At 42.2% G+C, this 25,731-nt stretch overlaps 1 protein-coding gene across 1 annotated transcript in view; it reads left to right on the top strand.

The window, feature by feature from the left end:
- LOC139422477 (disks large homolog 2-like) overlaps positions 1-25,731 on the top strand; it is a 289,501-nt gene that overhangs the window by 113,616 nt on the left and 150,154 nt on the right. The window contains exons 4-6 of the mRNA XM_071173643.1: positions 1,561-1,853; positions 7,171-7,174; positions 7,301-7,462. Of these exons, the coding sequence (XP_071029744.1) occupies positions 1,561-1,853; positions 7,171-7,174; positions 7,301-7,462 (459 nt within the window). The remainder of the gene's footprint in view (positions 1-1,560; positions 1,854-7,170; positions 7,175-7,300; positions 7,463-25,731) is intronic.

Genomic DNA, 25,731 nt, shown 5'->3' with positions numbered 1-25,731 from the left:
CATGAGTGGGACGGGTGTGGCTTCATGACAATGACCACACCAGCAACTTCCCACCGATTTGACCGTTCTAACACAGTTACCCCTCCAAAACACAAGCTATGCGGGGGGAATGCATTAGTTTGAGAATGTTCAGATTAGCGTGTCAACCCGAACTGTACTGGGTCTGATATTTCCTTTTAATTGGACTTTCCAGTACGGTTCCAGCAACTATGGTAGATGTATAACTTAGCTTGACTTAGTAGTGTGAAAAGGGAAAAAGAGAAACTGAGGACAGATCGAGGGAGTGATAAAAGAGTAAATAGGACAGTGGATTAGACAGTCGGCCACAGTGCTCAGTGTCTAATCATAAAGAGAGATTATTAGCACAGGATGTGGGGTAATTGGAGAGTTTGAGGCGTCAGCTTGTTCCTCTGTATAGGAACGTGTGGAAAAATGCTTCAAAATATGACTGCAGCTTAAATCAGGGAAATCTGATATGTGTAACTAGCTTATTGCAGATTAATATATATTGGGATAGTTCTCTCTTGCCTATTGCTTTTGATGTTATTTGCACAGGGTGAGGGGCAGGACGGTATACCATTAGGTTTATAGCATACATTTGACATTATATCCAGAGAAACGTACAGGAACAATTAAGGTTAAGGGATTTGCTCAAGGGCACAACGGCAGATTTTTCACCTAGTCGGCTCTGGGATTCAAACCAGCAACCTTTTTGGTTATTGGCCTAACGCCCTTAACCGCTAGGCTACCTGCCGCCCTATACATAGGCTTCTCCCTCAACTCTTAAAAATGTTGCCTTTAGTTTCCATTTTCCTGCCTTGAGGCCCTTATCAAAGATTGCTGGTGCATTGCAGCTGACATGATCCACCTATAATGCTGTTCCCTCAGTCGTAGATATCTCATCTATTGTTTTGGTTCATCACGTACTGGGATTTTTGTATGCTGAGCCTGCTGAATGTTGTGAATTGCTTATTTAGGTTACATCCCAAATGACACCATATTCCCTCCATAGAGCACTGCTTTTGACCAGAGCACTATGGGCACTGGTTAATAGTAGTGCACTAAGGAATAGAATGTCATTTGGGATGGAATCTGAGTGCATCCATTCAATGTTGCTGCCGTACATGGGAACTTGATTATCATGTTTGTTCTTTTGACCCGTCATTTTCCAGCCATTACCGTCTGCCCAAACTGTGTGTGTGTGTGGTGGGTCTAATTGTTGGAGAGCATGGTGGCGTTCGTCACCCTGTCTATTTGTTCCTATCACAGCTACACTGGCTGGTGTTTGTCTTGAGTTTCACACGCGTTTGCGTGTGGCGAGCTTCTTCCCGAGGCGACTGGAGCTTTTGGATGAGTGTTTACTTTTGATGAAGTTACCCAGACTCTGATCTAAGGCCTTTTTTGCATCCCTCCCCTAACCACACGGTTAGGATTTAGGGAGGGTAAGCTGATCCTAGATATGTACCCATATGAGAAACTTTACCCTGAACATTTTGACTTTTGCTCTTCTCTTGGTTTCCCCCTTGTGGTCAAAGCTGGATTGCTCTCTCTTGTCCACAGAACAGGCCGGCTGCGGTGCAGGGGTCCCCACACACTGGCCAGCCCCCGGCATGCATGAACCCCGACTTGATGAACGCTCCCTGGGTGAGAGAGGGGACTTTACACTGTCCCTCGAGCCCCATCTTCATGCCATCCTTCTCCTCATGCTTCGGGCAGGGCACTGCCCATCCATGCCACTCTCATGCCCGCTTTCCACTCTTGTGCTGTACACAGAGAGGACTTCACTGCTTTCATATCATAAGGCACTCAGGCCTTGGGGGTATTGCCCTTTTTCACTCTATCATGGACACACAGTATTAGCTTGATGGAAATATAGGTATTTATTTGATTTGTTTTGTGGGCATATATATGTTTTAACATTTTAGGGTTATGTGGGCATATGAGTTATCTTAGCAGGCTTATAATAGACAGCTTTGCCTTGTCTTTCTCTAGGTATGAATATAGAAAATGTTACATCCAAAAAGCAAATGTCATTTGTCAAACACCTCATGCGAGAAATCAGCTAAATTTGTCATGATATGACTTCTGTGAAGGCAGGAAGGAAGACGTTCAGAAAGGTAATCTGAAGCATTGCCTACTTCTGCGACAAGAAAGATATGGTAGTCCACTGTATCCCAAGGCAAGTTCAAAGGATCAGTTAAACAAGACACTGCTTCAGTCATTTCATTTGAGTGTATTTTCAAATAAAAAATCATGCCTCGTAAACAACAGGTTTATCAACAGGTAGATCTGCTAAATTGTAATTATTCGCTCCTATGGCCTATTTATTGCCTACCTCCTCATGCCTTTTGCACACACTGTATATATTTTTTTCTACTGTGTCATTTACTTGTTTATGGTGTTATTGGCTTGTTTTATTGTTTACTCCATGTGTAACTCTGTGTTGTTGTCTGTCACACTGCTTTGCTTGATCTTGGCCAGGTCGCAGTTGTAAATGAGAACTTGTTCTAGCCTACCTGGTTAAATAAAGGTGAAATAAATAAATTAAGAACAGGTTTAGATAACATTAATATGCTTACCTCGCCCTTCCCAACAATGCAGAGGGAAAGAAAATAGAGAAATTGTAGAAAATAAAGCACGTAATAATAAATACACCATGAGTAACGATAACTTGGCTATATACACAGGGTACGAGTACCTAGTCGATGTGCAGGGGTACGAGGTATAAAGTGACAGATAATACACAGTAGCAGCAGTGTATCTGATGAGTCAAATAAGGGTCAATGCAGATAGTTTGGGTAGCTATTGGTGAACTATTTAACTAACTATTTAGCAGTTTTATGGCTTGGCGGTAGAACCGGTTCAGGGTCTTGTTGGTTCCAGACCATCAGTACCTCTTGCCGTGTGGTAGCAGAGAGAACAGTCTTTGACTTGGGCGTTCCTCTGACACCGCCTGGTATAGAGGTCCTGGGTGGCAGGGAGTTCAGCCCCAGGGATGTACTGGGCCGTACTCACTACCCTCTGTAGCGCCTTGTGGTCAGATGTCAAGTAGTTGCCTTACCAAGCGGTGATGCAGCCAGTCAAGATGCTGTCAGTGGTGCAGCTGTAGAACCTTTGAGGATCCGAGGGCCCATGCCAAATCTTTTCAGCCTCCTGAGAGGGAAGAGGCATTGTCGTGCCTTCTTCACAACTGTATTGGTGTTTGTGGACCATGATAGATCCTTACTGATATGGACACAGAGAAACTTGAAGCTCTCGACCCGCTCCACTACAGCCTCGTTGATGTGAATGGGGGTGTGCTCGGCCCTCCGTTTTCTGTAGTCCACGATCAGCTTCTTTGTCTTGCTGACGTTGAGGGAGAGGTTGTTGTCCTGGTACAACACTGCCAGTTCTCTGACCTCTTTATAGGCTGTCTCATCGTCGTCTGTGATCAGGCCTACCACCGCGGTGTCGTCTGAAAATGTAATGATGTTGTTTGAGTCTTGCAGTCATGGGTGAACAGGGAGTACAAGAGGGGACTAGACACGCAACCCTGAGGGGCCCCTGTGTTGAGGGTCAGCATAGCGAATGTGTTGTTTAATTCCCTCACCACCTGGGGATGGCCCATCTGGAAGTCCAGGATCCAGCTGTAGAGAGGTGTTTAGTCCCAGGGACCTTAGGTTTGTGATGAGCATGGATGGCACTATTGTGTTGAAAGAGTTGTAGTCAAAGAACAGCATTCTCACATAGGTGTTCCTTTTGTCCAGGTGAGAAAGGGCTGTGTGGAGTGCGATTGAGATTGCGTCATCTGTGGAATTGTTGAGGCGGTATGCGAATTGGAATGGGTCCAGGGTGTCTGGGATGATGCTGTTGATGTTAGCCATGACCAGGCTTTCAAAGCATTTCATGGCTACAGATGTGAGTGCTACAGGTCGATAGTCATTTAGAAACATTACCTTTGTGTTCTTGGGCAAAGGGCTATGGTGGTCTGATTGAAACATGTAGTTATTACAGACTGGGCCAAAGAGCGGTTGAAAATGACAGTGAAGACACTCGTCAGCTGGTCAGCGCATGCTCTAAGTACGCTTCCTGTTAATCCTTCTGGCCCTGCGGCCTTGTGAATGTTAACCTGTTTAAAAGTCTTACATCGGCTATGGAGAACGTGATCATAGAGTCGTCCGGAATAGCTGGTGCTCTCATGCATGGTTCAGTGTTGCTTGCCTCGAAGCGAACATAGAAGCTATTTAGCATGTCTGGTAAACCTGCATCACTGGGCAGCTCAGCATCTGGGTTTCCCTTTGTAATCCATGATAGTTTTCAAACCCTGCCTCATCCGACAAGTGTCCAAGCTGGTGTGGTAGAATTCGATCTAAGCCCTGTATTGATGATTTTCCTGTTTGATGGTTCGTCAGAGGATGTAACTGGATTTCTTATAATCGTCTGGATTGGTGTCCCGCTCCTTGAAAGCAGCAGCTCTAGCCTTTAGTTCGGTACAGATTTTGCCTGTAATCCATGGCTTCTAGTTGGGATATGTACGTATGGTCACTGTGGGGACGACATTGTAGATGCACTTATTAATGAAGCAGGAGACTGATGTGGTAAACTTCTCAATGCCATCAGATGAATCCCGGAACATAGAAAAAACAGCTAGATATACTGTGCCTTCGGAAAGTATTCCGACACCTTGACTTTTTCCACATTTTGTTACTTTACAGCCTTATATAAAAAAAATATGAAATAAAAAAACACACAATACCCCATAATGACAAAGCGAAAAAAAACAGGTTTTTAGAAATGTTTGCAAATGTGTATATATATAAAAAACTGAAATACCTTATTTACATAAGTATTCAGACCCTTTGCTGTGAGACATGAAATTGAGCTGAGGTGCATCCTTTTTCTATTGATCATCCTTGATGTTTCTACAACTTGATTGGAGTCCACCTGTGGTAAATTCAAGTGATTGGACATGATTTGGAAAGACACACACCTGTCTACATAAGGTTCCACATTGACAGTGTATGTCAGAGAAAAAACTAAGCCATGAGGTCAAAGGAATTGTCCGTAGAATTCCGAGACAGGATTGTGTCGAGGCACAGATCTGGGGAAGGGTACCAAAACATTTCTGCAGCATTGAAGGTCCACAAGAACACAGTGGCCTCCTTCATTTTTAAATGGAAGAGGGTTAGAACCACCAAGACTTCCTAGAGCTGGACGCCTGGCCAAACTGAGAAATCGGGGAGAAGGGCCTTGGTCAGGAAGGTGACCAAGAACCCGATGGTCACTCTGACAGAGCTCTGGAGTTCCTCTGTGGAGATGGGAGAACTGTCCAGAAGGACAACCATCTCTGCAGCACTCCACTAATCAGGCCTTTATGGTAGATTGGCCAGACAGAAGCCACTCCTCAGTAAAGGTTGAACCAAGACTGAACTCTTTGCCCTGAATGCCAAGTGTTAAGTCTGGAGGAAACCTGGCACCATCCCTACGGTGAAACATGGTGGTGGCAGCATCATGCTATGTGGATGCTTTTCAGAAGGCAGGGACTGTGAGACTAGTCAGGATCGAAGCAAAGATGAGCAAAGTACAAAGAGATCCTTAATGAAAACCTGCTCCAGAATGCTCAGGACCTCTGGGGCAAAGGTTCACCTTCCAACAGGACAATGACCCTAAGCACACAGCCAAGAAAACGCAGGAGTGGCTACGGGACAAGTCTCTGAATGTCCTTCAAAGGCCCAGCCAGAGCCTGAACCAGATTGAACATCTCTGGAGAGACCTGAAAATAGCTGTGCAGCAATGTTCCCTACCTGACAGAGCTTGAGAGGATCTTTAGAGAAGAATGGGAGAAACTCCCCAAATACAGGTGTGCCAAGCTTGTAGCATCATACCCAAGAAGACTCACGGCTGTAATAGCTGCCAAAGGTACTTCAACAAAGTACTGAGTAAAGGGTCTGAATATTTTTGTAATTGTGATATTTCCGTTTTTTATTTGTAATAAATTAGCAAAAATATCTTTGCTTTGTCGTCATGGGGTATTGTTTGTAGATTGATGAGGGAAAAAAACAATTTAATTAATGTTATAAGTCTGTAAACTAACAAAATGTGGAATAAGTCAAGGGGTCTGAATACTTTCCAAGGGCACTGTATATTATCTATGTCCTTCTTCAGCCATGACTTTGAGAAACATAGGATATTACATTTCTTCAGGTCCCATTGATAGGATAGTCTTGAACGGAGCTAGTCCAGTTTGTTCTCCAGAGATTGTACGTTCACCAATAGAACGGAGGGTAGAAACGGTTTATGTACTAGCCAACGTAATTTCATCAGTGTGCCCACATGTTGGCCCCTCATACGCAGCCGTTTTCTTTTCCAAGTCTCGGGGATTAGGGCCTAGTCCAGAGTGAGAAGTATGTCCTCCGCTACTGACTTGTTGGTAGAAAAGTAGAATCCAAATTGAGGTCACTGTTCTGTTCTGATTTTCGGAAGCTCTTTTCGGTCATAGGAAAAGATGGCGGAAACATTACGTACAAAAAAAACACAAAATCACAGTATTGGTCAAGAGCCAGTAAAACGGCAGCTATCCGTTGCAGCGCCATTGTCTCTTGTGTTGTTGCTACTAAATGTAGCAATGTTCACCTATGCCAGAATTGAATCCAAGGAGAGTTGTCGACAAGCGCACTGCACTTGAATTTGAAAGGTAATTATTGCTTGAGCCGTCATCTGCAGCTTTACCGCGAATGCCATATCCACGAGGGTGAGGGAAATTGTATTTAAATGTATTTGTCCACAACACGGATTTGATTGAATCCCGGCGCTAGTTATTTCACAAAAAAAGGCCCTATGAAAAGAAGTGCAACTTTCTCACTTTACATTCCAATTTCAACAAGGCTACCATGTTTCAGTTCACCCATCATTTTGCATTCTGACATCATCTGGTAGGGCCCACATGTTCACGCTTAAATACGCTGTCATAGATTCACACTTGCTGGCAAAGACCTCCCTTCCCCTTCTATCCCTAGGCCCCCAATGGGAGTTTAGTAGTGGTGAAGTGCTGTATAAATCATATGGGAACCATATGGGTAACATGAACCATCACAGAAGATTCCTCATTCACTTCATTAGGCCACAGAATTGGGCTACACATGTAGCCTAGTCAATGTATTATGTTACTCTGTAACATGTGTCTACAAACAGCAAGGTTCACAAAGTGGAACTTCAATATATGTCTGTCTATTATTGTTGTCGTTCTGATTGACTTTTTACTGTTTCTTTTCCCTTTTCCACTGTGCTCCTTTTCCCCTTCACTTCTTCCTTCGTTCTAAAGCAGTATCGCTATGAAGATGAGGACTCTCCGCCTGAGCACGGGTTCCCGCGGCTGACCAACGAGGTGCGCGCCCCTGAGTTGGTGCACGTGTCGGAGAAGAACCTCTCAGAGATTGAGAATGTGCATGGCTACGTGTCCCACTCCCATATCTCCCCGCTCAAGGTTAGCAAACGTCCTCTCCTGCACCCCTCAATCCAGTGAGCAAAACTGTCTGAAAATGCATCATTTCAACTGCAAAAGTTACATATTTTCAACCAGTGTTTTTCTCATTGGCGAGATCTCGCCAAACCACACCATGCATGACTGCCAACATGGTGGACTCCATGTTCCTCCCTATCCCTATCCCTCTCTCTCTCTCTCTCTCTCTCTCTCTCTTGTTCTTTTTCTTTTGTCCCCTCGAGTTTCCTTTCTTTTCTCTCTCTTGTTCTTTCTGTTTCTTTCTGTTTATTTCTTACCATCTCTTTCTCTCATTCCTCTTAGCCATTCCTTCTATTAATCTCTTGAGTCATTCAAAAGCCATTGTGATTCCTACCCTGAGTCTTCAGTAAGTCTCTCATAAGTGCAACTCAGTACCCTACTACTAACACAAGGACATCGTCGTGGTCATTTTATTAGGCACCAAATGTAAGAAAATTGACAAACAGGGAGGGACTACCTAAACTTTTCCAGTAAGAAATCCTTTAAATAATTGTCCATTAGGGACAGATCAAAATGTACTGGGGAGGGGTGGTCCAAAATATGGGAGGGTTGTCAAACTTTCTGTGTTATTTTGGAGGGGCACAGGGGAGGGTAGTGCGTTTTTTCCCCCTGGTTTACATTTGCACTTCTGCTCGCATTTTCCCTATAAACAATGGCTTGACACACTTTTGATATTACCCTAATACCTTTTTTAAAATGTTTGTGAAGGTTTTGTATGGTGTGGCTATTATTAAGCTTTAGCTACTGCAGGCCTATGATATGAAGGCAGTGCGCCCCGGCGCTCCAACTGGCTCCAACAGTTGAACTTGATGTGACATTTTCACGCCTACCAGAGTTACTCCTATAATCTAACAATGTAATGCTTATCTTTATACAAAATATTAGGTAACATTTTTTACGAATTACACACCTTCTGTACGTCGATATCTGTATAGCAGATGAGGTAGCCATCTGACATAAAGAAATGCATTCCGGTGTCGTAGCATGCCACCGGCATATCTCTCTGGTTAGGCGTAAGCTTCTCTTACATTTATTTATTTATTTATCTACCGGTCAAAAGTTTAAGAACATCTACTCATTCAAGGGTTTTTCTTTATTTTTACAATTTTCTACATTGAAGAATAATAGTGAAGACATCACAACTATGAAATACACATTTGGAATCATATAGTTACCAAAAAAGTGTTAAATCAAAATATATATATTTTTTCAAATACCCTTTGCCTTGATGACAGCTTTGCACACTCTTGGCATTCTCTCAACCAGCTTCACCTGGAATGCTTTTCCAAACTTATTGAAGGAGTTCCCACATATACTGAGCACTTGTTGGCTGCTTTTCCTTCACTCTGCGGTCCGACTCATCCCAAACCATCTCAATTTGGTTGAGGTCGGGTGATTGTGGAAGCCAGGTCATCTGATGCAGCACTCCATCACTCTCCTTCTTGGTCAAACAGCCCTTACACAGCCTGGAGGTGTGTTGGGTCATTGTCCTGTTGTGAAACAAATGATAGTCCCTCTAAGCCCAAACCAGATGGGATGGGGTATCGCTGCAGAATGCTGTGGTAGCCATGCTGGTTAAGTGTGCCTTGAATTCTAAATAAATCCCCTAGCGTCAACAGCAAAGCATTCCTACACCATCACACCTCCTTTACGGTGGGAAATACACATGCGGAGATCATCCGTTCACCCACACGGCGTCTCACAAAGACACGGCGGTGGGAACCAAAAATCTCCAATTTGAACTCCAGAACAAAGGACAAATTTGCAACGGTCTAATGTCCATTGCTTGTGTTTCTTGGCCCAAGCAAGTCTCTTCTTCTTATCGGTGTCCTTTAGTAGTAGTTTCTTTGCAGCAATTTGACTATAAAGGTCTGATTCACACAGTCTCCTCTGAACAGTTGATGTTGAGATGTGTATGTTACTTGAACTCTGTGAAGCATTTATTGGGGCTGCAATTTCTGAGGCTGCTAACTCTGAACTTATCCTCTGCAGCAGAGGTAACTCTGGGTCTTCCATTCCTGTGGTGGTCCTCATGAGAGTGCTTGATTGTTTTTGCGACTGACCTTCTTGTCTTAAAGTAATGATGGCCTGTCGTTTCTCTTTGTTTATTTGAGCTGTTCTTGCCATAATATGAACTTGGTCTTTTACCAAATAGGGCTATCATCTGTATACCCCCCTTGTCACAACACGACACACAACGCAAACGCATTAAGAAGGAAAGAAATTCCACAAATTAACTTTTAAGAAGGCACACCAGTTAATTAAAATGCATTCCAGATGACTACCTCATGAAGCTGGTTGAGAGAATGCCAAGATTATGCAAAGAATCTCAAATATAAAATATATTTTGATTTGTTTAACACTTTTTTGGTTAATACATGATTCCATATGTGTTATTTCATAGTTTTGATGTCTTGATGTATTCTACAATGTAGAAAATAGTAGAAATGAAGAAAAACAATTAAATGAGTAGATGTTCTAAAACGTTTGACCGGTAGTGTGCATATTATATTTCTATATACAGTGGGGAGAACAAGTATTTGAAACACTGCCGATTTTGCAGGTTTTCCTACTTACAAAGCATGTAGAGGTCTGTAATTTTTATCATAGGTACACTTCAACTGTGAGAGACGGAATCTAAAACAAAAATCCAGAAAATCACATTGTATGATTTTTAAGTAATTAATTTGCATTTTATTGCGTGACATAAGTATGTGATACATCAGAAAAGCAGAAACCTGGTACAGAAACGTTTGTTTGCAATTACAGAGATCATACGTTTCCTGTAATTCTTGACCATGTTTGCACACACTGCAGCAGGGATTATGACCCACTCCTCCATACAGACCTTCTCCAGATCCTTCAGGTTTCGGGGCTGTCGCTGGGCAATACGGACTTTCAGCTCCCTCCAAAGGTTTTCTATTGGGTTCAGGTCTGGAGACTGGCTAGGCCACTCCAGGACCTTGAGATGCTTCTTACAAAGCCACTCCTTAGTTGCCCTGGCTGTGTGTTTCGGGTCATTGTCATGCTAGAAGACCCAGCCACGACCCATCTTCAATGCTCTTACTGAGGGAAGGAGGTTGTTGGCCAAGATCTCGCGATACATGGCCCCATCCATCCTCCCCTCAATATGATGCAGTCGCCCTGTCCCCTTTGCAGAAAAGCATCCCCAAAGAATGATGTTTCCACCTCCATGCTTCACGGTTGGGATGGTGTTCTTGGGGTTGTACTCATCCTTCTTCTTCCTCCAAACACGGCGAGTGGAGTTTAGACCAAAAAGCTCTATTTTTGTCTCATCAGACCACATGATCTTCTCCCATTCCTCCTCTGGATCATCCAGATGGTCATTGGCAAACTTGAGACTGTGGTCCCAGCTCTCTTCAGGTCATTGACCAGGTCCTGCCGTGTAGTTCTGGGCTGATCCCTCACCTTCCTCATGATCATTGATGCCCCACGAGGTGAGATCTTGCATAGAGCCCCAGACCGAGGGTGATTGACCGTCATCTTGAACTTCTTCCATTTTCTAATAATTGGGCCAACAGTTGCTGCCTTCTCACCAAGCTGTTTGCCTATTGTCCTGTAGCCCATCCCAGCCTTGTGCAGGTCTACAATTTTACTCATCCTAGTCCCTCTGGTCTTGGCCATTGTGGAGAGGTTGGAGTCTGTTTGATTGTGTGGACAGGTGTCTTTTACATAGGTAACGAGTTCAAACAGGTGCAGTTAATACAGGTAATGAGTGGATAACAGGAGGGATTCTTAAAGAAAAACCAGCAGGTCTGTGAGAGCCGGAACTCTTACTGGTTGGTAGGTGATCAAATACTTATGTCATGCAATAAAATGCAAATTAATTACTTAAAAATCATACAATGTGATTTTCTGGATTTTTGTTTTAGATTCCGTCTCTCACAGTTGAAGTATACATATGATAAAAATTACAGACCTCTACATGCTTTGTAAGTAGGAAAACCTGCAAAAACGGCAGTGTATCAAATACTTTTTCTCCTTACTGTATGTATGTATATAGATATATATATATATATATATACACACAGTGCCTTGCGAAAGTATTTGGCCCCCTTGAACTTTGCGACCTTTTGCCACATTTCAGGCTTCAAACATAAAGATATAAAACTGTATTTTTTTGTGAAGAATCAACAACAAGTGGGACACAATCATGAAGTGGAACGACATTTATTGGATTTTTCAAACTTTTTTAACAAATCAAAAACTGAAAAATTGGGCATGCAAAATTATTCAGCCCCCTTAAGTTAATACTTTGTAGCGCCACCTTTTGCTGCGATTACAGCTGTAAGTCGCTTGGGGTATGTCTCTATCAGTTTTGCACATCGAGAGACTGACATTTTTTCCCATTCCTCCTTGCAAAACAGCTCGAGCTCAGTGAGGTTGGATGGAGAGCATTTGTGAACAGCAGTTTTCAGTTCTTTCCACAGATTCTCGATTGGATTCAGGTCTGGACTTTGACTTGGCCATTCTAACACCTGGATATGTTTATTTTTGAACCATTCCATTGTAGATTTTGCTTTATGTTTTGGATCATTGTCTTGTTGGAAGACAAATCTCCGTCCCAGTCTCAGGTCTTTTGCAGACTCCATCAGGTTTTCTTCCAGAATGGTCCTGTATTTGGCTCCATCCATCTTCCCATCAATTTTAACCATCTTCCCTGTCCCTGCTGAAGAAAAGCAGGCCCAAACCATGATGCTGCCACCACCATGTTTGACAGTGGGGATGGTGTGTTCAGGGTGATGAGCTGTGTTGCTTTTACGCCAAACATAACGTTTTGCATTGTTGCCAAAAAGTTAAATTTTGGTTTCATCTGACCAGAGCACCTTCTTCCACATGTTTGGTGTGTCTCCCAGGTGGCTTGTGGCAAACTTTAAACAACACTTTTTATGGATATCTTTAAGAAATGGCTTTCTTCTTGCCACTCTTCCATAAAGGCCAGATTTGTGCAATATACGAGTGATTGTTGTCCTATGGACAGAGTCTCCCACCTCAGCTGTAGATCTCTGCAGTTCATCCAGAGTGATCATGGGCCTCTTGGCTGCATCTCTGATCAGTCTTCTCCTTGTATGAGCTGAAAGTTTAGAGGGACGGCCAGGTCTTGGTAGATTTGCAGTGGTCTGATACTCCTTCCATTTCAATATTATCGCTTGCACAGTGCTCCTTGGGATGTTTAAAGCTTGGGAAATCTTTTTGTATCCAAATCCGGCTTTAAACTTCTTCACAACAGTATCTCGGACCTGCCTGGTGTGTTCCTTGTTCTTCATGATGCTCTCTGCGCTTTTAACGGACCTCTGAGACTATCACAGTGCAGGTGCATTTATACGGAGACTTGATTACACACAGGTGGATTGTATTTATCATCATTAGTCATTTAGGTCAACATTGGATCATTCAGAGATCCTCACCGAACTTCTGGAGAGAGTTTGCTGCACTGAAAGTAAAGGGGCTGAATAATTTTGCACGCCCAATTTTTCAGTTTTTGATTTGTTAAAAAAGTTTGAAATATCCAATAAATGTCATTCCACTTCATGATTGTGTCCCACTTGTTGTTGATTCTTCACAAAAAAATACAGTTTTATATCTTTATGTTTGAAGCCTGAAATGTGGCAAAAGGTCGCAAAGTTCAAGGGGGCCCAATACTTTCGCAAGGCACTGTGTATACATATACAATATATATATATATATATATACAATATATATATATATATATATATATATATATATATATATATATATATATATATATATATATATATATATATTCAAACCCCTTGACATTTTCCACATTTTGTGGAATGCAATGCAAATAGTCCGGGTTGCCATTTGATTTGCTGTTCCGGAGTCGTATGGCTTGGGGGAAGAAGCTGTTTAGAAGCCTTATGGACCTAGACTTGGCGCTGCGATACCGCTTGCCGTGCGTTAGCAGAGCAGAGAGAACAGTCTATGACTAGGGTGGCTGGAGTCTTTGACAATTCTTAGGGCCTTCCTCTGACACCGCTTGGTATAGCGGTCCTGGATGGCAGGAAGCTTGGCCCCCGGTGATGTACTGGGACGTACGCACTTCCCTCTGTAGTGCCTTGCGGTCGGAGGATGAGCAGTTGCAATACTAGGCAGTGATGCAACCCGTCAGGATGCTCTCGATGGTGTAGTTGTAAAACATTTTGAGAATCTGAGGACCCATGCCAAATCTTTTCAGTCTCCTGAGGGGGAGTAGGTTTTGTCATGCCCTCTTCACGGCTGTCTTGGTGTGCTTGGACCATGTTAGTTTGTTGGTGATGGGGACGCCAAGGAACTTGAAGCTCTCAACCCGCTCCACTACAGCCCTGTCAATGGGAATGGGGGCGTACTCGGTCCTTCTTTTCCTGTAGTCCACAATCATCTCCTTTGTCTTGATCACGTTGAGGGAAAGGTTGTTGTCCTTGCACCACATGGTCAGGTCTCGGACCTCCTCCCTATAGGCTCTCATCGTTGTCAGGCCTACCTCTGTTGGGTCATCAGCAAATTTAATGATGGTGTTGAAGTTGTGCCTGGCCGTGCAGTCATGAGTGAACAGGGAGTACAGGAGGGGACTGAGCATGCACCCCTGAGGGGCCCCCGTGTTGAGGATCAGCTTGGCGGATGTGTTGTTACCTACCCTTACCACCTGGGTTCAGCCCATCAGGAAATCGAGGATCCAGTTGCAGAGGGAGGTCCTTAGCTTAGTGATGAGCTTTGAGGGCACTATGGTGTTGAATGCTGAGCTGTAGTCAATGAATAGCATTCTCACATAGGTGTCCCTTTATGTCCAGGTATGAAAGGGCAGTGTGGAGTACAATAGAGATTGTATTATCTGTTGATCTGTTGGTGAGGTATGCAAATTTGAGTGGGTCTAGGGTTTCTTGGATAATGGTGTTGATGTGAGCCATGACCAGCCTTTCAAAGCATTTCATGGCTACAGACGTGAGTGCTACGTGTCGGTAGTAATTTAGGCAGGTTAACTTAGTGTTCTTGAGCACAGGGACTATGGTGGTCTGCTTGAAGCATGTTGTTATTACATACTCAGACAGGGAGAGGTTGAAAATGTCAGTGAAGACACTTGCCAGTTGGTCAGCGTATGCCAGTACACATTCTGGTAATCCTTCTGGACTTGCGGCCTGGTCTTACTCACATTGGCTGCGGAGAGCGGGATCACACAGTCGTCCCGAACAGCTGATGCTCCCATGCATGTTTCAGTGTTACTTGCCTTGAAGCGAGCATAGAAGTTATTTAGCTCATCCAGTAGGCTAGTGTCACTGGGCAGCTCTCGGCTGTGCTTCCCTTTGTAGTCTGTAATAGTTTGCAAGCCCTGCCGCTTTTGATGAGCGTCTGAGCCGGTGTAGCATGATTTGATCTTAGTCCTGTAATGACTCTGTCTGTTTGATGGTTCGTCCGAGGGCATAGTGGGATTTCTTTTAAGCTTCCGGGTTAGAGTCCTGCTCCTTGAAAGTGGCAGCTCTACCCTTTAGCTCAGTGCGAATGTTGCCTGTAATCCATTGCTTCTGGTTGGGGTATGTACGTGCTGTCACTGTGGGGACGACGTCCTTAAGGCACTTATTGATAAAGCCAGTGACTGATGTAGTGAACTCCTCAATGCCATCGGAAGAATCCCGGAACATATTCCAGTCTGTACTCTCAAGACAGTCCTGTAGTTGATCATCTGCTTCATCTAACCACTTTATTATAGACTGAGTCACTGGATTTTCCTGCTTTAATTTTTGCTTGTAAGCAGGAATCAGGAGGATATAATTATGGTCAGATTTGCCAATTGGAGGGTGAGGGAGAGCTTTGTACACGTCTCTGTATGTGTAGTATAGGTGGTCTAGAATGTTTTCCCCCTCTGGTTGCACATTTAACATGCTGATAGAAATGAGGTAAAACTGATTTTAGTTTCCTTGCATTCATGTCCCCGGCCACTAGGAGCGCCGCCTCTGGATGAGCGTTTTCCTGTTTGCTTATGGCGGTATACAGCTCATTGAGTGTGGTTTTACTGCCAGCATCGGTCTGTGGTGGTATGTAGACAGCTACGAAAAATACAGATAAACTCTCTTGGTAGATAATGTGGTTTACAGTTTATCATGAGATACTCGAGAGACTTCCTTAGATATCGTGCACCAGCTGTTGTTTACATATATGCATAGGCCCCCACCTGTGTCTTACCAGAGGCTGCTGTTCTATCCTGCCGATAGTGTATAACCTGCCAGCTGTTTGTTCTTAATGTCGTCGTTCAACCATGACTCTGTGAAACATAAGATATTACAGTTTTGAATGTCCCGTCGATAGGATATACGTGCTTTCAGTTCGTCTCATTTATTTTCCAGCGATTGAACGTTAGCTATCAGGACTGAAGTTAAAGGCAGATTAGCCACTTGTCGCCTGATTCTCATAAGGCACCCTGATCTTTTTCCGCGAAACCTACGTTTCCTTTCCCAGCGAATCATGGGGATCCGGGCATGGTCGGGTGTCTGGAGTATATCCCTCTCGTCTGACTCATTGAAGAAAAACTCTTCGTCTAATCTGAGTTGAGTAATCGCAGTACTGATGTCCAGCTCTTTTCGGTCATAAGAGACCGTAGCAGCAACATTATGGACAAAACAGGTTACCAACGCGAAAAAACGAACAAAATAGCACGGTTGGTTAAGAGCCGATAAGACGGCAGCCATCCCCTCCGGCACCATCATGCCATTCTTCTCTGCAGATACTCTCAAAATCTGTCAGGTTGGATGGGGAGCATTGGTGCACAGCGTTTTTCAGGTCTCTCCAGAGATGTTCGATCGGGTTCAAGTCCGGGGTCTGGCTGGGCCACTCAGTCTGAGGTCCTGAGCAGGTTTTCATCAAGTATCTCTCTGTACTTTGCTTCGATCCTGACTTGTGTTGCAGTCCCTGCCGCTGAAAAACATCCCCACAGCGTGATGCTGCCACCACCATGCTTCACCTTATTGATGGTGCCAGGTTTCCCCCAGACGTGACACTTGGCATTCAGGCCAAAGAGTTCCATCTTGGTTTCATCAGACCAGAGAATCTTGTTTCTCATGATCTGAAAGTCTTTAGGTGCCTTTTGTCAAACTCCGAGCGGGCTGTCATGTCCCTTTTACCGAGGAGTGGCTTCCGTCTGGCCAATCTACCATAAAGGCCTGATTGGTGGAGTGCTGCAAAGATGGTTGTCCTTCTGGAAGGTTCTCCCATCTCCTCAGAGGAACTCTAGAGCTCTGTCAGAGTAACCATCGGGTTCTTGATCACCTCCCTGACAAAGGCCTTTCTTCCCCGATTGCTCAGTTTGGCCGGGCGGCCAACGCTAGGAAGAGTCTTGGTGGTTCCAAACTTCTTCCATTTAAGAATGATGGAGGCCACTGTGTTTTTGGGGACTTTCAGTGCTGCATAAATGTTTTGGTACCCTTTCCCAGATCTGTGCCTTGACACAATCCTGTCTCGGAACTCTACGGACAATTCCTTCGACCTCATGGCTTGGTTTTTGCTCTGACATACACTGTCAACTGTGGGACCTTATATAGACAGGTGTGTGGCTTTCCAAATCATGTCCAATTAATTGAATTTACCACAGGTGGACTCCAATCAAGTTGTAGAAACATGATCAATGGAAACTCAATTTGGAGTCTCATAGCAAAGGGTCTGAATACTTATGTAAATAAAAATTCAAAAAACCTGTTCTTGCTTTATCATTATGCCATTTTGTGTGTAGATTGCTGGGGAAAATGTTTTATTTAATCAATTTTATAATAAGGCTGAAACGTAGCTAAATGTGGAAAAAGTCAAGGGTTCTGATTACTTTCCGAAGGCATTGTGTGTGTGTGTGTGTGTGTGTATATATTAATTTCAATATTAATATCATACAGTGGACACCAAAGCCTATAGGCCTTTGCCTATAGATACAGATAGTGCTCAAATCTCTGATAGCTGAACCGTGAGGTGGACAATTCTTGTTTTAGGAAAGAAGCCACACATTGAAACACAAGGAATGGACTGTTATTAAGGACATGTAAATGTGTCTAATTTGGCCAACATCCATAGTTTATTGATGGTGCTAACCAGCGCCACATTTTCCTAACTGACACTCTGGAATGGCATATTGTTTTTATGAAGGTTGAGGGAATATTCACATGAAAATCTGTTGCCAGTTGGATGGAAACTGAGATACAGACACCCTAAAGACTGGCAAGTGCTCTAGTCCAGTGTCACTTTGATTATGCCTGCACATCATGGTTCACCAGCAGCCCCAAACGTCTTCAAAATAAGCTACCAGCCAAACAAGCTTGTAAGAATTGTGCTTAATCTCCCCCCTCATACTCATCTGGAGGTTGAGCATGTTTTCGTCTATCTCTGTAACGTGTCTCTATCTATGTAACTGTATATGTATTTATGTAACAAATAGGGACCACAATGGAAATAAGGCTCCAACTTTATTGTGCAATCCTGGTCACTTAAAAAAAAAACATTTGTGTACAGTATTTTTGTATTTCTTTTAACTGACAAATCAAATCAATCAATTATTCAATCCAAATTGTGCAGCGGCCAATTGATGAATGGAAAGAGACATCTGTTACAAAACACCAAAAAGTTGAATAACATTTGGATAGCCTTCGATACTGGGTAAGCATAAGGTAGAGAGGGATGCATCATCTGTTTGTCAAGATTGACATAGTCTATTTATTGTGGTGTTGAAAACAGAAACCGTGATATTGAGCTGCCCGAAGTCAGGAAATGCTTAGTTTATTGGTTGTGTGTGTGGTGCATTAGCACCTGTTGGTGGAAAATTAGTTGCATATGTTTTACATAATTAGAAAATCTGATTTTAACCTAGCTGATCATTGTCTGCAGCCGGCTCTGATCGTAGTGTAGTGAAACATGGAAGGGAGAGTGAGCTCGTTGGTGAACCCTCAACATTCTGGCCCGTACCCTTCCGTGGCATCGACAGTGCCACATAAAGCATGCTGAAGTGGCAAAATCGATATCCACGTTTATAAACAAGGTCGCTCCAGTTGTTATTATTATTTTGAGTTCATCATATGAATCCTACAGACGAAGAACCATATATGTGACATTTACAAAAAAAATGAGATATACATGAACAATCATTATTGGACACCCTTTTTCTATAGTGAACCGGTTTCACAAGCTTTCCACGCGCTAATTAACAATAATTTTAAATTTAAAGATAGGCTCTCGTGGAATAACCGTTTATGTGCACCACTCAGAATGGACGGACAAGCGCACAACCTTTCTGTTGCTGATGAAAATCGCAGAAATGTGGGAAAGAAACGTAAAACAAAACTAAAAGAATGGAAAGACAGGCAAAGGAAGATCTTACGGGATGCGGGAAAACCCTATACAAATCGTAAGGGTCAAGAAAAAAACTGGGAAAAGCTGTCCAAAAAAGGTATGTGGAAGAACCGTATATCAAACAATCAAGCTAGCTAGCTATAGAGTACAGTAACTAACATGTATGTTGTGGGTTGTCTAATTTGTAACTATAGAGAAAACATATTAGCTAAAGTTCGTTGGCTACTAACTCATTCATTATCGTTACAAATGTTATTGCTAGATTATAGAAGAAACATAGCTAGCTACTTTTTCTCCGTCCACCGGATGATTCGACATGGCTACAGTAGCTAGTTACACTGTATCCTGCAGGGAAGAGCGTGTTCCACGACGTGCAGAAAGGAGTGTGGAAAGTGACTGATGAGCGCAAGCGGCATCTGTTCAACAGTTTCTACACTGCCCCATACGAGAAACAACAAGCGTTGATTCTCTCCGGCTTAGAACAGGTTAGAAATAAGACAAAACGCCTATTATTACAATAGCTATATTGAACACTTGCATAGTTTAACTTTGACAGTAATGATACGTACATTAACGTTAACTCTAAAAGTGCTGTGTTACACAATGGTGCAATACAAACTCATTCTCTGTATAGATTGGGAGTGTTTTGTAGTTCTATGGTATGTTCACATTGAGGGCTTCATTTTAAATGAGACTAAGATTTCATGACTCAACTTTTAAGAAAAGTCATCATTGCTAAAGTTGATAGACCACCTTTAAATGAACCTCCATACAAATGAATGAACTGCATATTGCATTTAAGTTATTTACATGAAGGGCGTCTGTACTTGAAAGTACTTAAAACATCATATCAGGTGTTAAAACAGGACATCTTACAAGAGTCATGCAAAATGTCACACTGTTCTTCCACAAACTGAAATCATCACTGGAGATATACTGTTCTTCCACATTCTAAAAATTAAAACGGCAATAAAAAAAATATTTTTTGAAATAACAAATAAATATAAATTGTTGTTGGAAGATATGGGTATGGTGAATTATTTGTCAACCATAAAACACCTAATGTGGTACACACAATTAATAATATAAAAATAACTGATTATCTTAAAATGGAAAAATTGTCACATATATGGTTCTTCGTCTGTAGGATTCATATGAGGGGGAGGGTGTTCAATTTATTTTACAGTACAAGGGGAGGGTCATGTGAAAAGATGTTTTACTTTGGCGAGGGGTGCATTTTTATTTTACACCTTGAGTTGGACCAGCCCCTCCCCCCAGTAAATTTAGATCTGTCCCTTACATGCCCTAATGAACATGACCCATGTGCTCACTGCCTAAAATTCCTGATCGGGATGGAAAGCAATCTGTTTTTACTTAAATGCGACACGGGCTGTTTCATATCTGTGTTGGATGCATTCGACTATTTGAGAAACTTTTCTAGAGAAAGCTAATGATTGAATTCATTTTTTAAGGAATTTAATACCGAATAAGGCTCTTGTTAATGCACTTAAAAAGTTATTTAACATTTATAAGCATAAATACAGGAGAACATTGCTTATATGTAAAAGAAGGGGAATAAATGTCTGACATGCTTGACTTCATGGAACAGGATTTGCACATTCATTGATTCATGTAATAAAGTAATTGATAGGGTTGTTGCTATGGCACTCAACCAATGAGAAATGATTAAGGAGAATACTTTGCACGCCAACTGTCTTGGATTTTACTCAGCCATTTGAATTCAGTTTCCTGACTGTAATAAAGTAAATGAACAGCAGGTGGTGCTGAGTGTTCAGTTTTAAATAAGCATAATTAAAACAACAATTGTTGCTCAGTACACACTGCAGGGTGAAGTTTCCCCTACGCTGGTCTTGGGTCCGATTATAATTTCCCCCCCTAATGGTTAAGGTTAGGATTGGGGGAGGAGAAGCTGATTCTTGATGTGTACCTAGGGGAAACTTCACCCCTGAGCTCAGAACACAATACGAGCCAGCTGGGGGCAATGTGGGACCAAAATGGGAATCAATGGAGAACGTGTACATAGTAACCAACACTGATTAGTACTAGACAGCATTCACAGACTAATTTGATTGTTGTAAGTAGGCAGCCTTGTCTGAGCCAGAACGGCCTATAGGGCAGGAGCCCATGTCCTGTTTCTGTAGCATGAGGCAGCTTGATGTACAAGTTACACCCCCTGGACAGGACGTTAGTCTATCGCAGGGGCTATATTGTTGAGTGACAAGATATTTGGATTTGTCTGTGATTTCATTGTAGTTCATTTAAAGTGTGATTGAATAATGAAATGTTTTTTTTTATAGGAAACTCTCATTGGCCGATTCTAGCTATATTCTAATCTTTGTTCGTTTAACAAAATAATGAAACAAAGGTAAAGCAGCACAGAACTAATATTCATATTCCACTAATATGATTCACATGTATACTTAGTTATCTAGATTAAGGTAGGGGAGAGTGGGGTAAGTTGAGCCATTTATTATATTCAGCATCACTCTGTCAAGGGAAATATAGTATTCTTCCTAACAACGATACTACAGTATATCTGCATATATTTCAGGATGCTGTGTATCCCTGGAAATGATCATAATTCATGTTAACATTACAGTTTTGAAAACATAGCTTGTCCAAAAAAACGTGTTCTCTGGGGTAAGTTGAGCCACAGGACAGGGTAAGTTAGCCTGCCTACACATTTCTGTTCTGAATTAAATATGACCTCTAACTTTTTTAACCATGTTAATATTTATTTCCCAAACACAATTCAAAACAATCACAATAATTTTTGAAATATATTTTTCAATCATTTTAAGCATCTTTTAACACCCAACAAACACTTAGTATTTAAAGAAATACACAATTATATAGGCCATGCCCTGTTTTTATCTTGTATCCCAGCAATAATGCCTGGGAAGAAAACATTTCAATTTTCAATTTTCTTGCCATTGGCTCAACTTACCCAAAGCAACCATTTTGACTATATTAGCTCACACAGCTACAAGGATGCACTTTCATGTTAGGTTTAGGACCTTAAATGGAATTGTATAGAGAACTCAACTGATCTATACTAAAATCTTAAAATGATCGAATTTGGTTTAGATACAAGCATCATTAAACCTCTAACGCAATACATTCATTAGACTTGCTGGAAATCTCTTTTTGGACCTAACTTGCTTATCACTTTTTCCATGTGGTTTCTTCCTTCACAGACTCCATGAAATGATGACCTCTTCCTGAATATGTGGCCAAATGTATATATTTTGTGTATGGTTTCCAACAAACAAGGGTGGCTCAACTTACCCCTTCGGTTCAACTAACCCAACTCTCCCCTACCATAAAATAGTACCAAAAAAAGACATACTTTAAAAATCAACTTAAATGTGCTGTACTTTGGTGAGGTTGAATATCACATCGGCCTGTAGTATACACTATGTGATTGAAGACTTGCCTGACTGATAGACAGTAGCTTTCCTTGTTAAGGCCTGCACTTTTGAACCCTGTGTATCTGATGTAATATAACCTTTTGTGGGCTTAAATGCCTCAATATTATTTGGAGATTGTGTGGGATAGTATCACATACATTGCATTATTTCACTGTGAAATACTTTTTAGTATCCACTTTCCCCATCTCTTTCCCCAATTCAGAAAAAGAAATATCTGATGAGAGTGGGCAGCACCCTGACATTTATTAACCTTCTTTGGATTGGATTGTTAAGAGATAAGGCAACAGATCAACTCTGTGGCTTCGTCCGAAATGGCACCCTATTACCTACACTGAGTGTACAAAACATTAAGAACACCTGCTATTTCCATGAAATAGGCAGACCAGGTGAATCCAGGTGAAATCTATTGTTAGCAGTTGATGTTAATCTTCAATAACACAGACCCCAAACAAATCAGGGGGAGAAAAATATATTTATTCAAAGAGAACAAATCATAGTTGTTATGCTAGAAAGTAGATGGTAGATGTTTATTCTTCCCTGTTCTCAATGTTTCTCCACAGAACAAAGAGACAGGATGAAGTTAATACCCAAGCCTAGCCTGTGGTTGACCAATTAGAATTCCTTGCAGTAAAACTGGGCCAATGGCCAAATACCAAGTATCCCGTTTCAGGCTCAACGTGTAGACCAATGAGAACTTGCCACATGTAGCTGTGAGTCCTGGACTGGAACCCCATACACAGATTCTATACAGATGTTGAACTGAAAAACAACTATTTCCATTGATCGTAAATTCCCTCTTGACCTTTAGTCCTCTGTGTTGTGTATTTATCTTACAATATTCTTACACTCCCCCTAGACCATTTAAAAAATAAATATACTTAAAATGTGTTTTTAGAAAAGAAGAGAAAACATAGACAGTATTAAAAAAAACATTAGCTGTAATCATAAAATAATTCACATTAAACACCTTGCATTTCTATAAAACACAAAGAGCATATTTTATTTCCCGTTGCAGTAAGAAATAGATTACACACAAAGTTGTAGAAAATTAATATTAACAGGTGTGATGATGATAACCCTTACGATTCGTACCTCATCCTGTATTGGGATGAAACTCACCAAAAAAGTTATTGTCTGCAAAACAATAATATTCAATCATCCTATTGGCAAGGTAATCATTCACAGAGTCCTTTAAAAGTGACCAGCTGTTCCACACCGGTATCAGTCCCACATAAATAGCTATTAGAGAGTATGTCACTGACAGTCTGCCGGTAGTGAGGAATTGTTCTTCCGTTCCACTGGTTGATAAGGACGTCTCTATTGAACACCTCACCAGTGATCTTATATCATTTCAGGTATCATTGTATCATTTCACCTTGGGTCAGGGGATATTGCTGCAGTTTCAGACGGTAGATTCTCATAACCTGTAACGAAGGAAACAAGAAGTGAAAGTAACATGTCCTGGTTTCAAGAGAAATTTATATTTCACTTAGATTTCCCTATGTAAGCATGTCCCGATTTTCAGGAAAAAGTGGACATTTCATCTAGATATCCCTAATATGACGACTGCGGTATCCAACATAGAAGCTTATCAGGTTCTGATCATCTTACTATGCTTCTTCACCTGAGATTGGCCCCCGACTGCTAATCAATCACTTCTTTATTCTCCAGGATACACTTTGTCATCTAAACTGACAACTTTGCAATGAGTAACACGTATCAATCGTGATTTGCCCTGGACTTTTACTGCTGACCTCGTTATGAACAAAACTTGATAAGGACCTTCCCATTTTGGCCTTTATGTGTTACGTTGTTTATTTTCTTTTTACCATCACCCACTGTCCTGGCATGTCCTGTCCTGGCATGTCCTGTCCTGGCATGTCCTGTCCTGGCATGTCCTGTCCTGGCATGTCCTGTCCTGGCATGTCCTGTCCTGGCATGTCCCCCGTCGGGGACTCAACCCTGTGGTTTCCTTATGTGTTTGCATCCTGCAGCCATCCGTTCCCACACTTCATCTTTTGATGCATCGCTTTGCATGTCTATTCTGTTGCAATGTATCCACGGTGTATTTCCTAATCAGTTTAGGTGACAGAGGTTTTCTCTCGGCAGCCGCCTTGGCAGCTCTGTCAGCCGGGTCACTTTTACTCTCGTCTGTAAAGGTTTTTTCCATGTGCTTTCATTTTCAAAATTGCAACTTGTGCCGGCAACTGGAGAGCATTCAGTGGAGCCATCCCCTCTGGTCCATTCTTCACAGGAGCTCCCAGTGATGTCATGAATCTTCTGTTGTTCCATATTTTTTCAAAATCATGGTTAATGCCGAAAGTATACCTTGAGTCTGTGTAGATGTTAGATGTTTTTCCTTCAGCCTTTTTGCATGCTTCTGTCAAAGTCTCCAATTCCACCACCTGTACTGATGTTCCTGCAGGTAACGTACCTGTCACTATCACATTGTCCATTGTAGTAACTGCCCAGCCGGCCTTCCTCACACCCCCCCCTCCACAATGCTTGAACCATCTGTTTCATGAGATAAACTCAGGGTTTTCCAACGGATGCCTCATAGTAAACCCATCAGAGAGCTGATCCGAAACCAACTCACAACAGTCGTGTTCAAGTAACGTGGTGTCTGGAGGAAGCATCAGAGTAGCTGGATGACATGGTGTGCCACGTTGTATGATGGTGTTAGGAGCCTCCAACACAGTCGACCACTTGCTCCAACGAGAGCCCCAAACACAGATGTTGAACTGAAAAACAACTATTTCCATTGATCGTAAATCCCCTCTTGACCTTTAGTCGTCTGCGTTGTGTATTTATCTTACAATATTCTAACACTATGATCCTTTATTGACATCACTTGTTAAATCCACTCCAATCAGTGTAGATGAGCCTTGAGACGTTATTTAAATGTTGTACTTAATTAGGCAAATCAGTTAAGAACAAATTCTTATTTACATTGATGGCCTACACCGGCCAAACCTGGACGATGCTGTGCCAATTCTGCGCCGTCCTATGGGACTCCCAATCAAGGCCGGTTGTGATACAGCCTGGATTCAGACCAGGGTGTCTGTAGTGGCGCCTCAAGCACTGAGATGCAGGATTGTGTATGTGTACCATTCAGAGGGTGAATGGGAAAGACAACATATTTAAGTGCCTTTGAACGGGGTGTGGTAGTAAGTGCCAGGCGCACCGGTTTGTGTCAAGAACTGCAACTCTGCTGGATTTTTCACGTTCAACAGTTTCCCATGAGTATCGAGAATGGTCCACCAACCAAAGGACATCCAGTCGACTTGACACAACTGTTGGAAGCATTGGAGTCTAAGCAAAACTCAATGTTAGGAACGTTCTTAATGTTTTGTGCACTGTGAATTTTGTGTACTACTTTTGACTAGGGCCCATAGGGCACACATTTCCTAACTGTGACACATAACTGAGAGGGATGGAAGGGAA

The sequence above is a fragment of the Oncorhynchus clarkii genome, chromosome 12 (assembly GCF_045791955.1).
Source record: "Oncorhynchus clarkii lewisi isolate Uvic-CL-2024 chromosome 12, UVic_Ocla_1.0, whole genome shotgun sequence".
Taxonomy (NCBI): Eukaryota; Metazoa; Chordata; class Actinopteri; order Salmoniformes; family Salmonidae; genus Oncorhynchus; species Oncorhynchus clarkii.
Note: the sequence above shows the minus strand (reverse complement) of the source record. Positions and strands in the feature narration are given on the sequence as shown.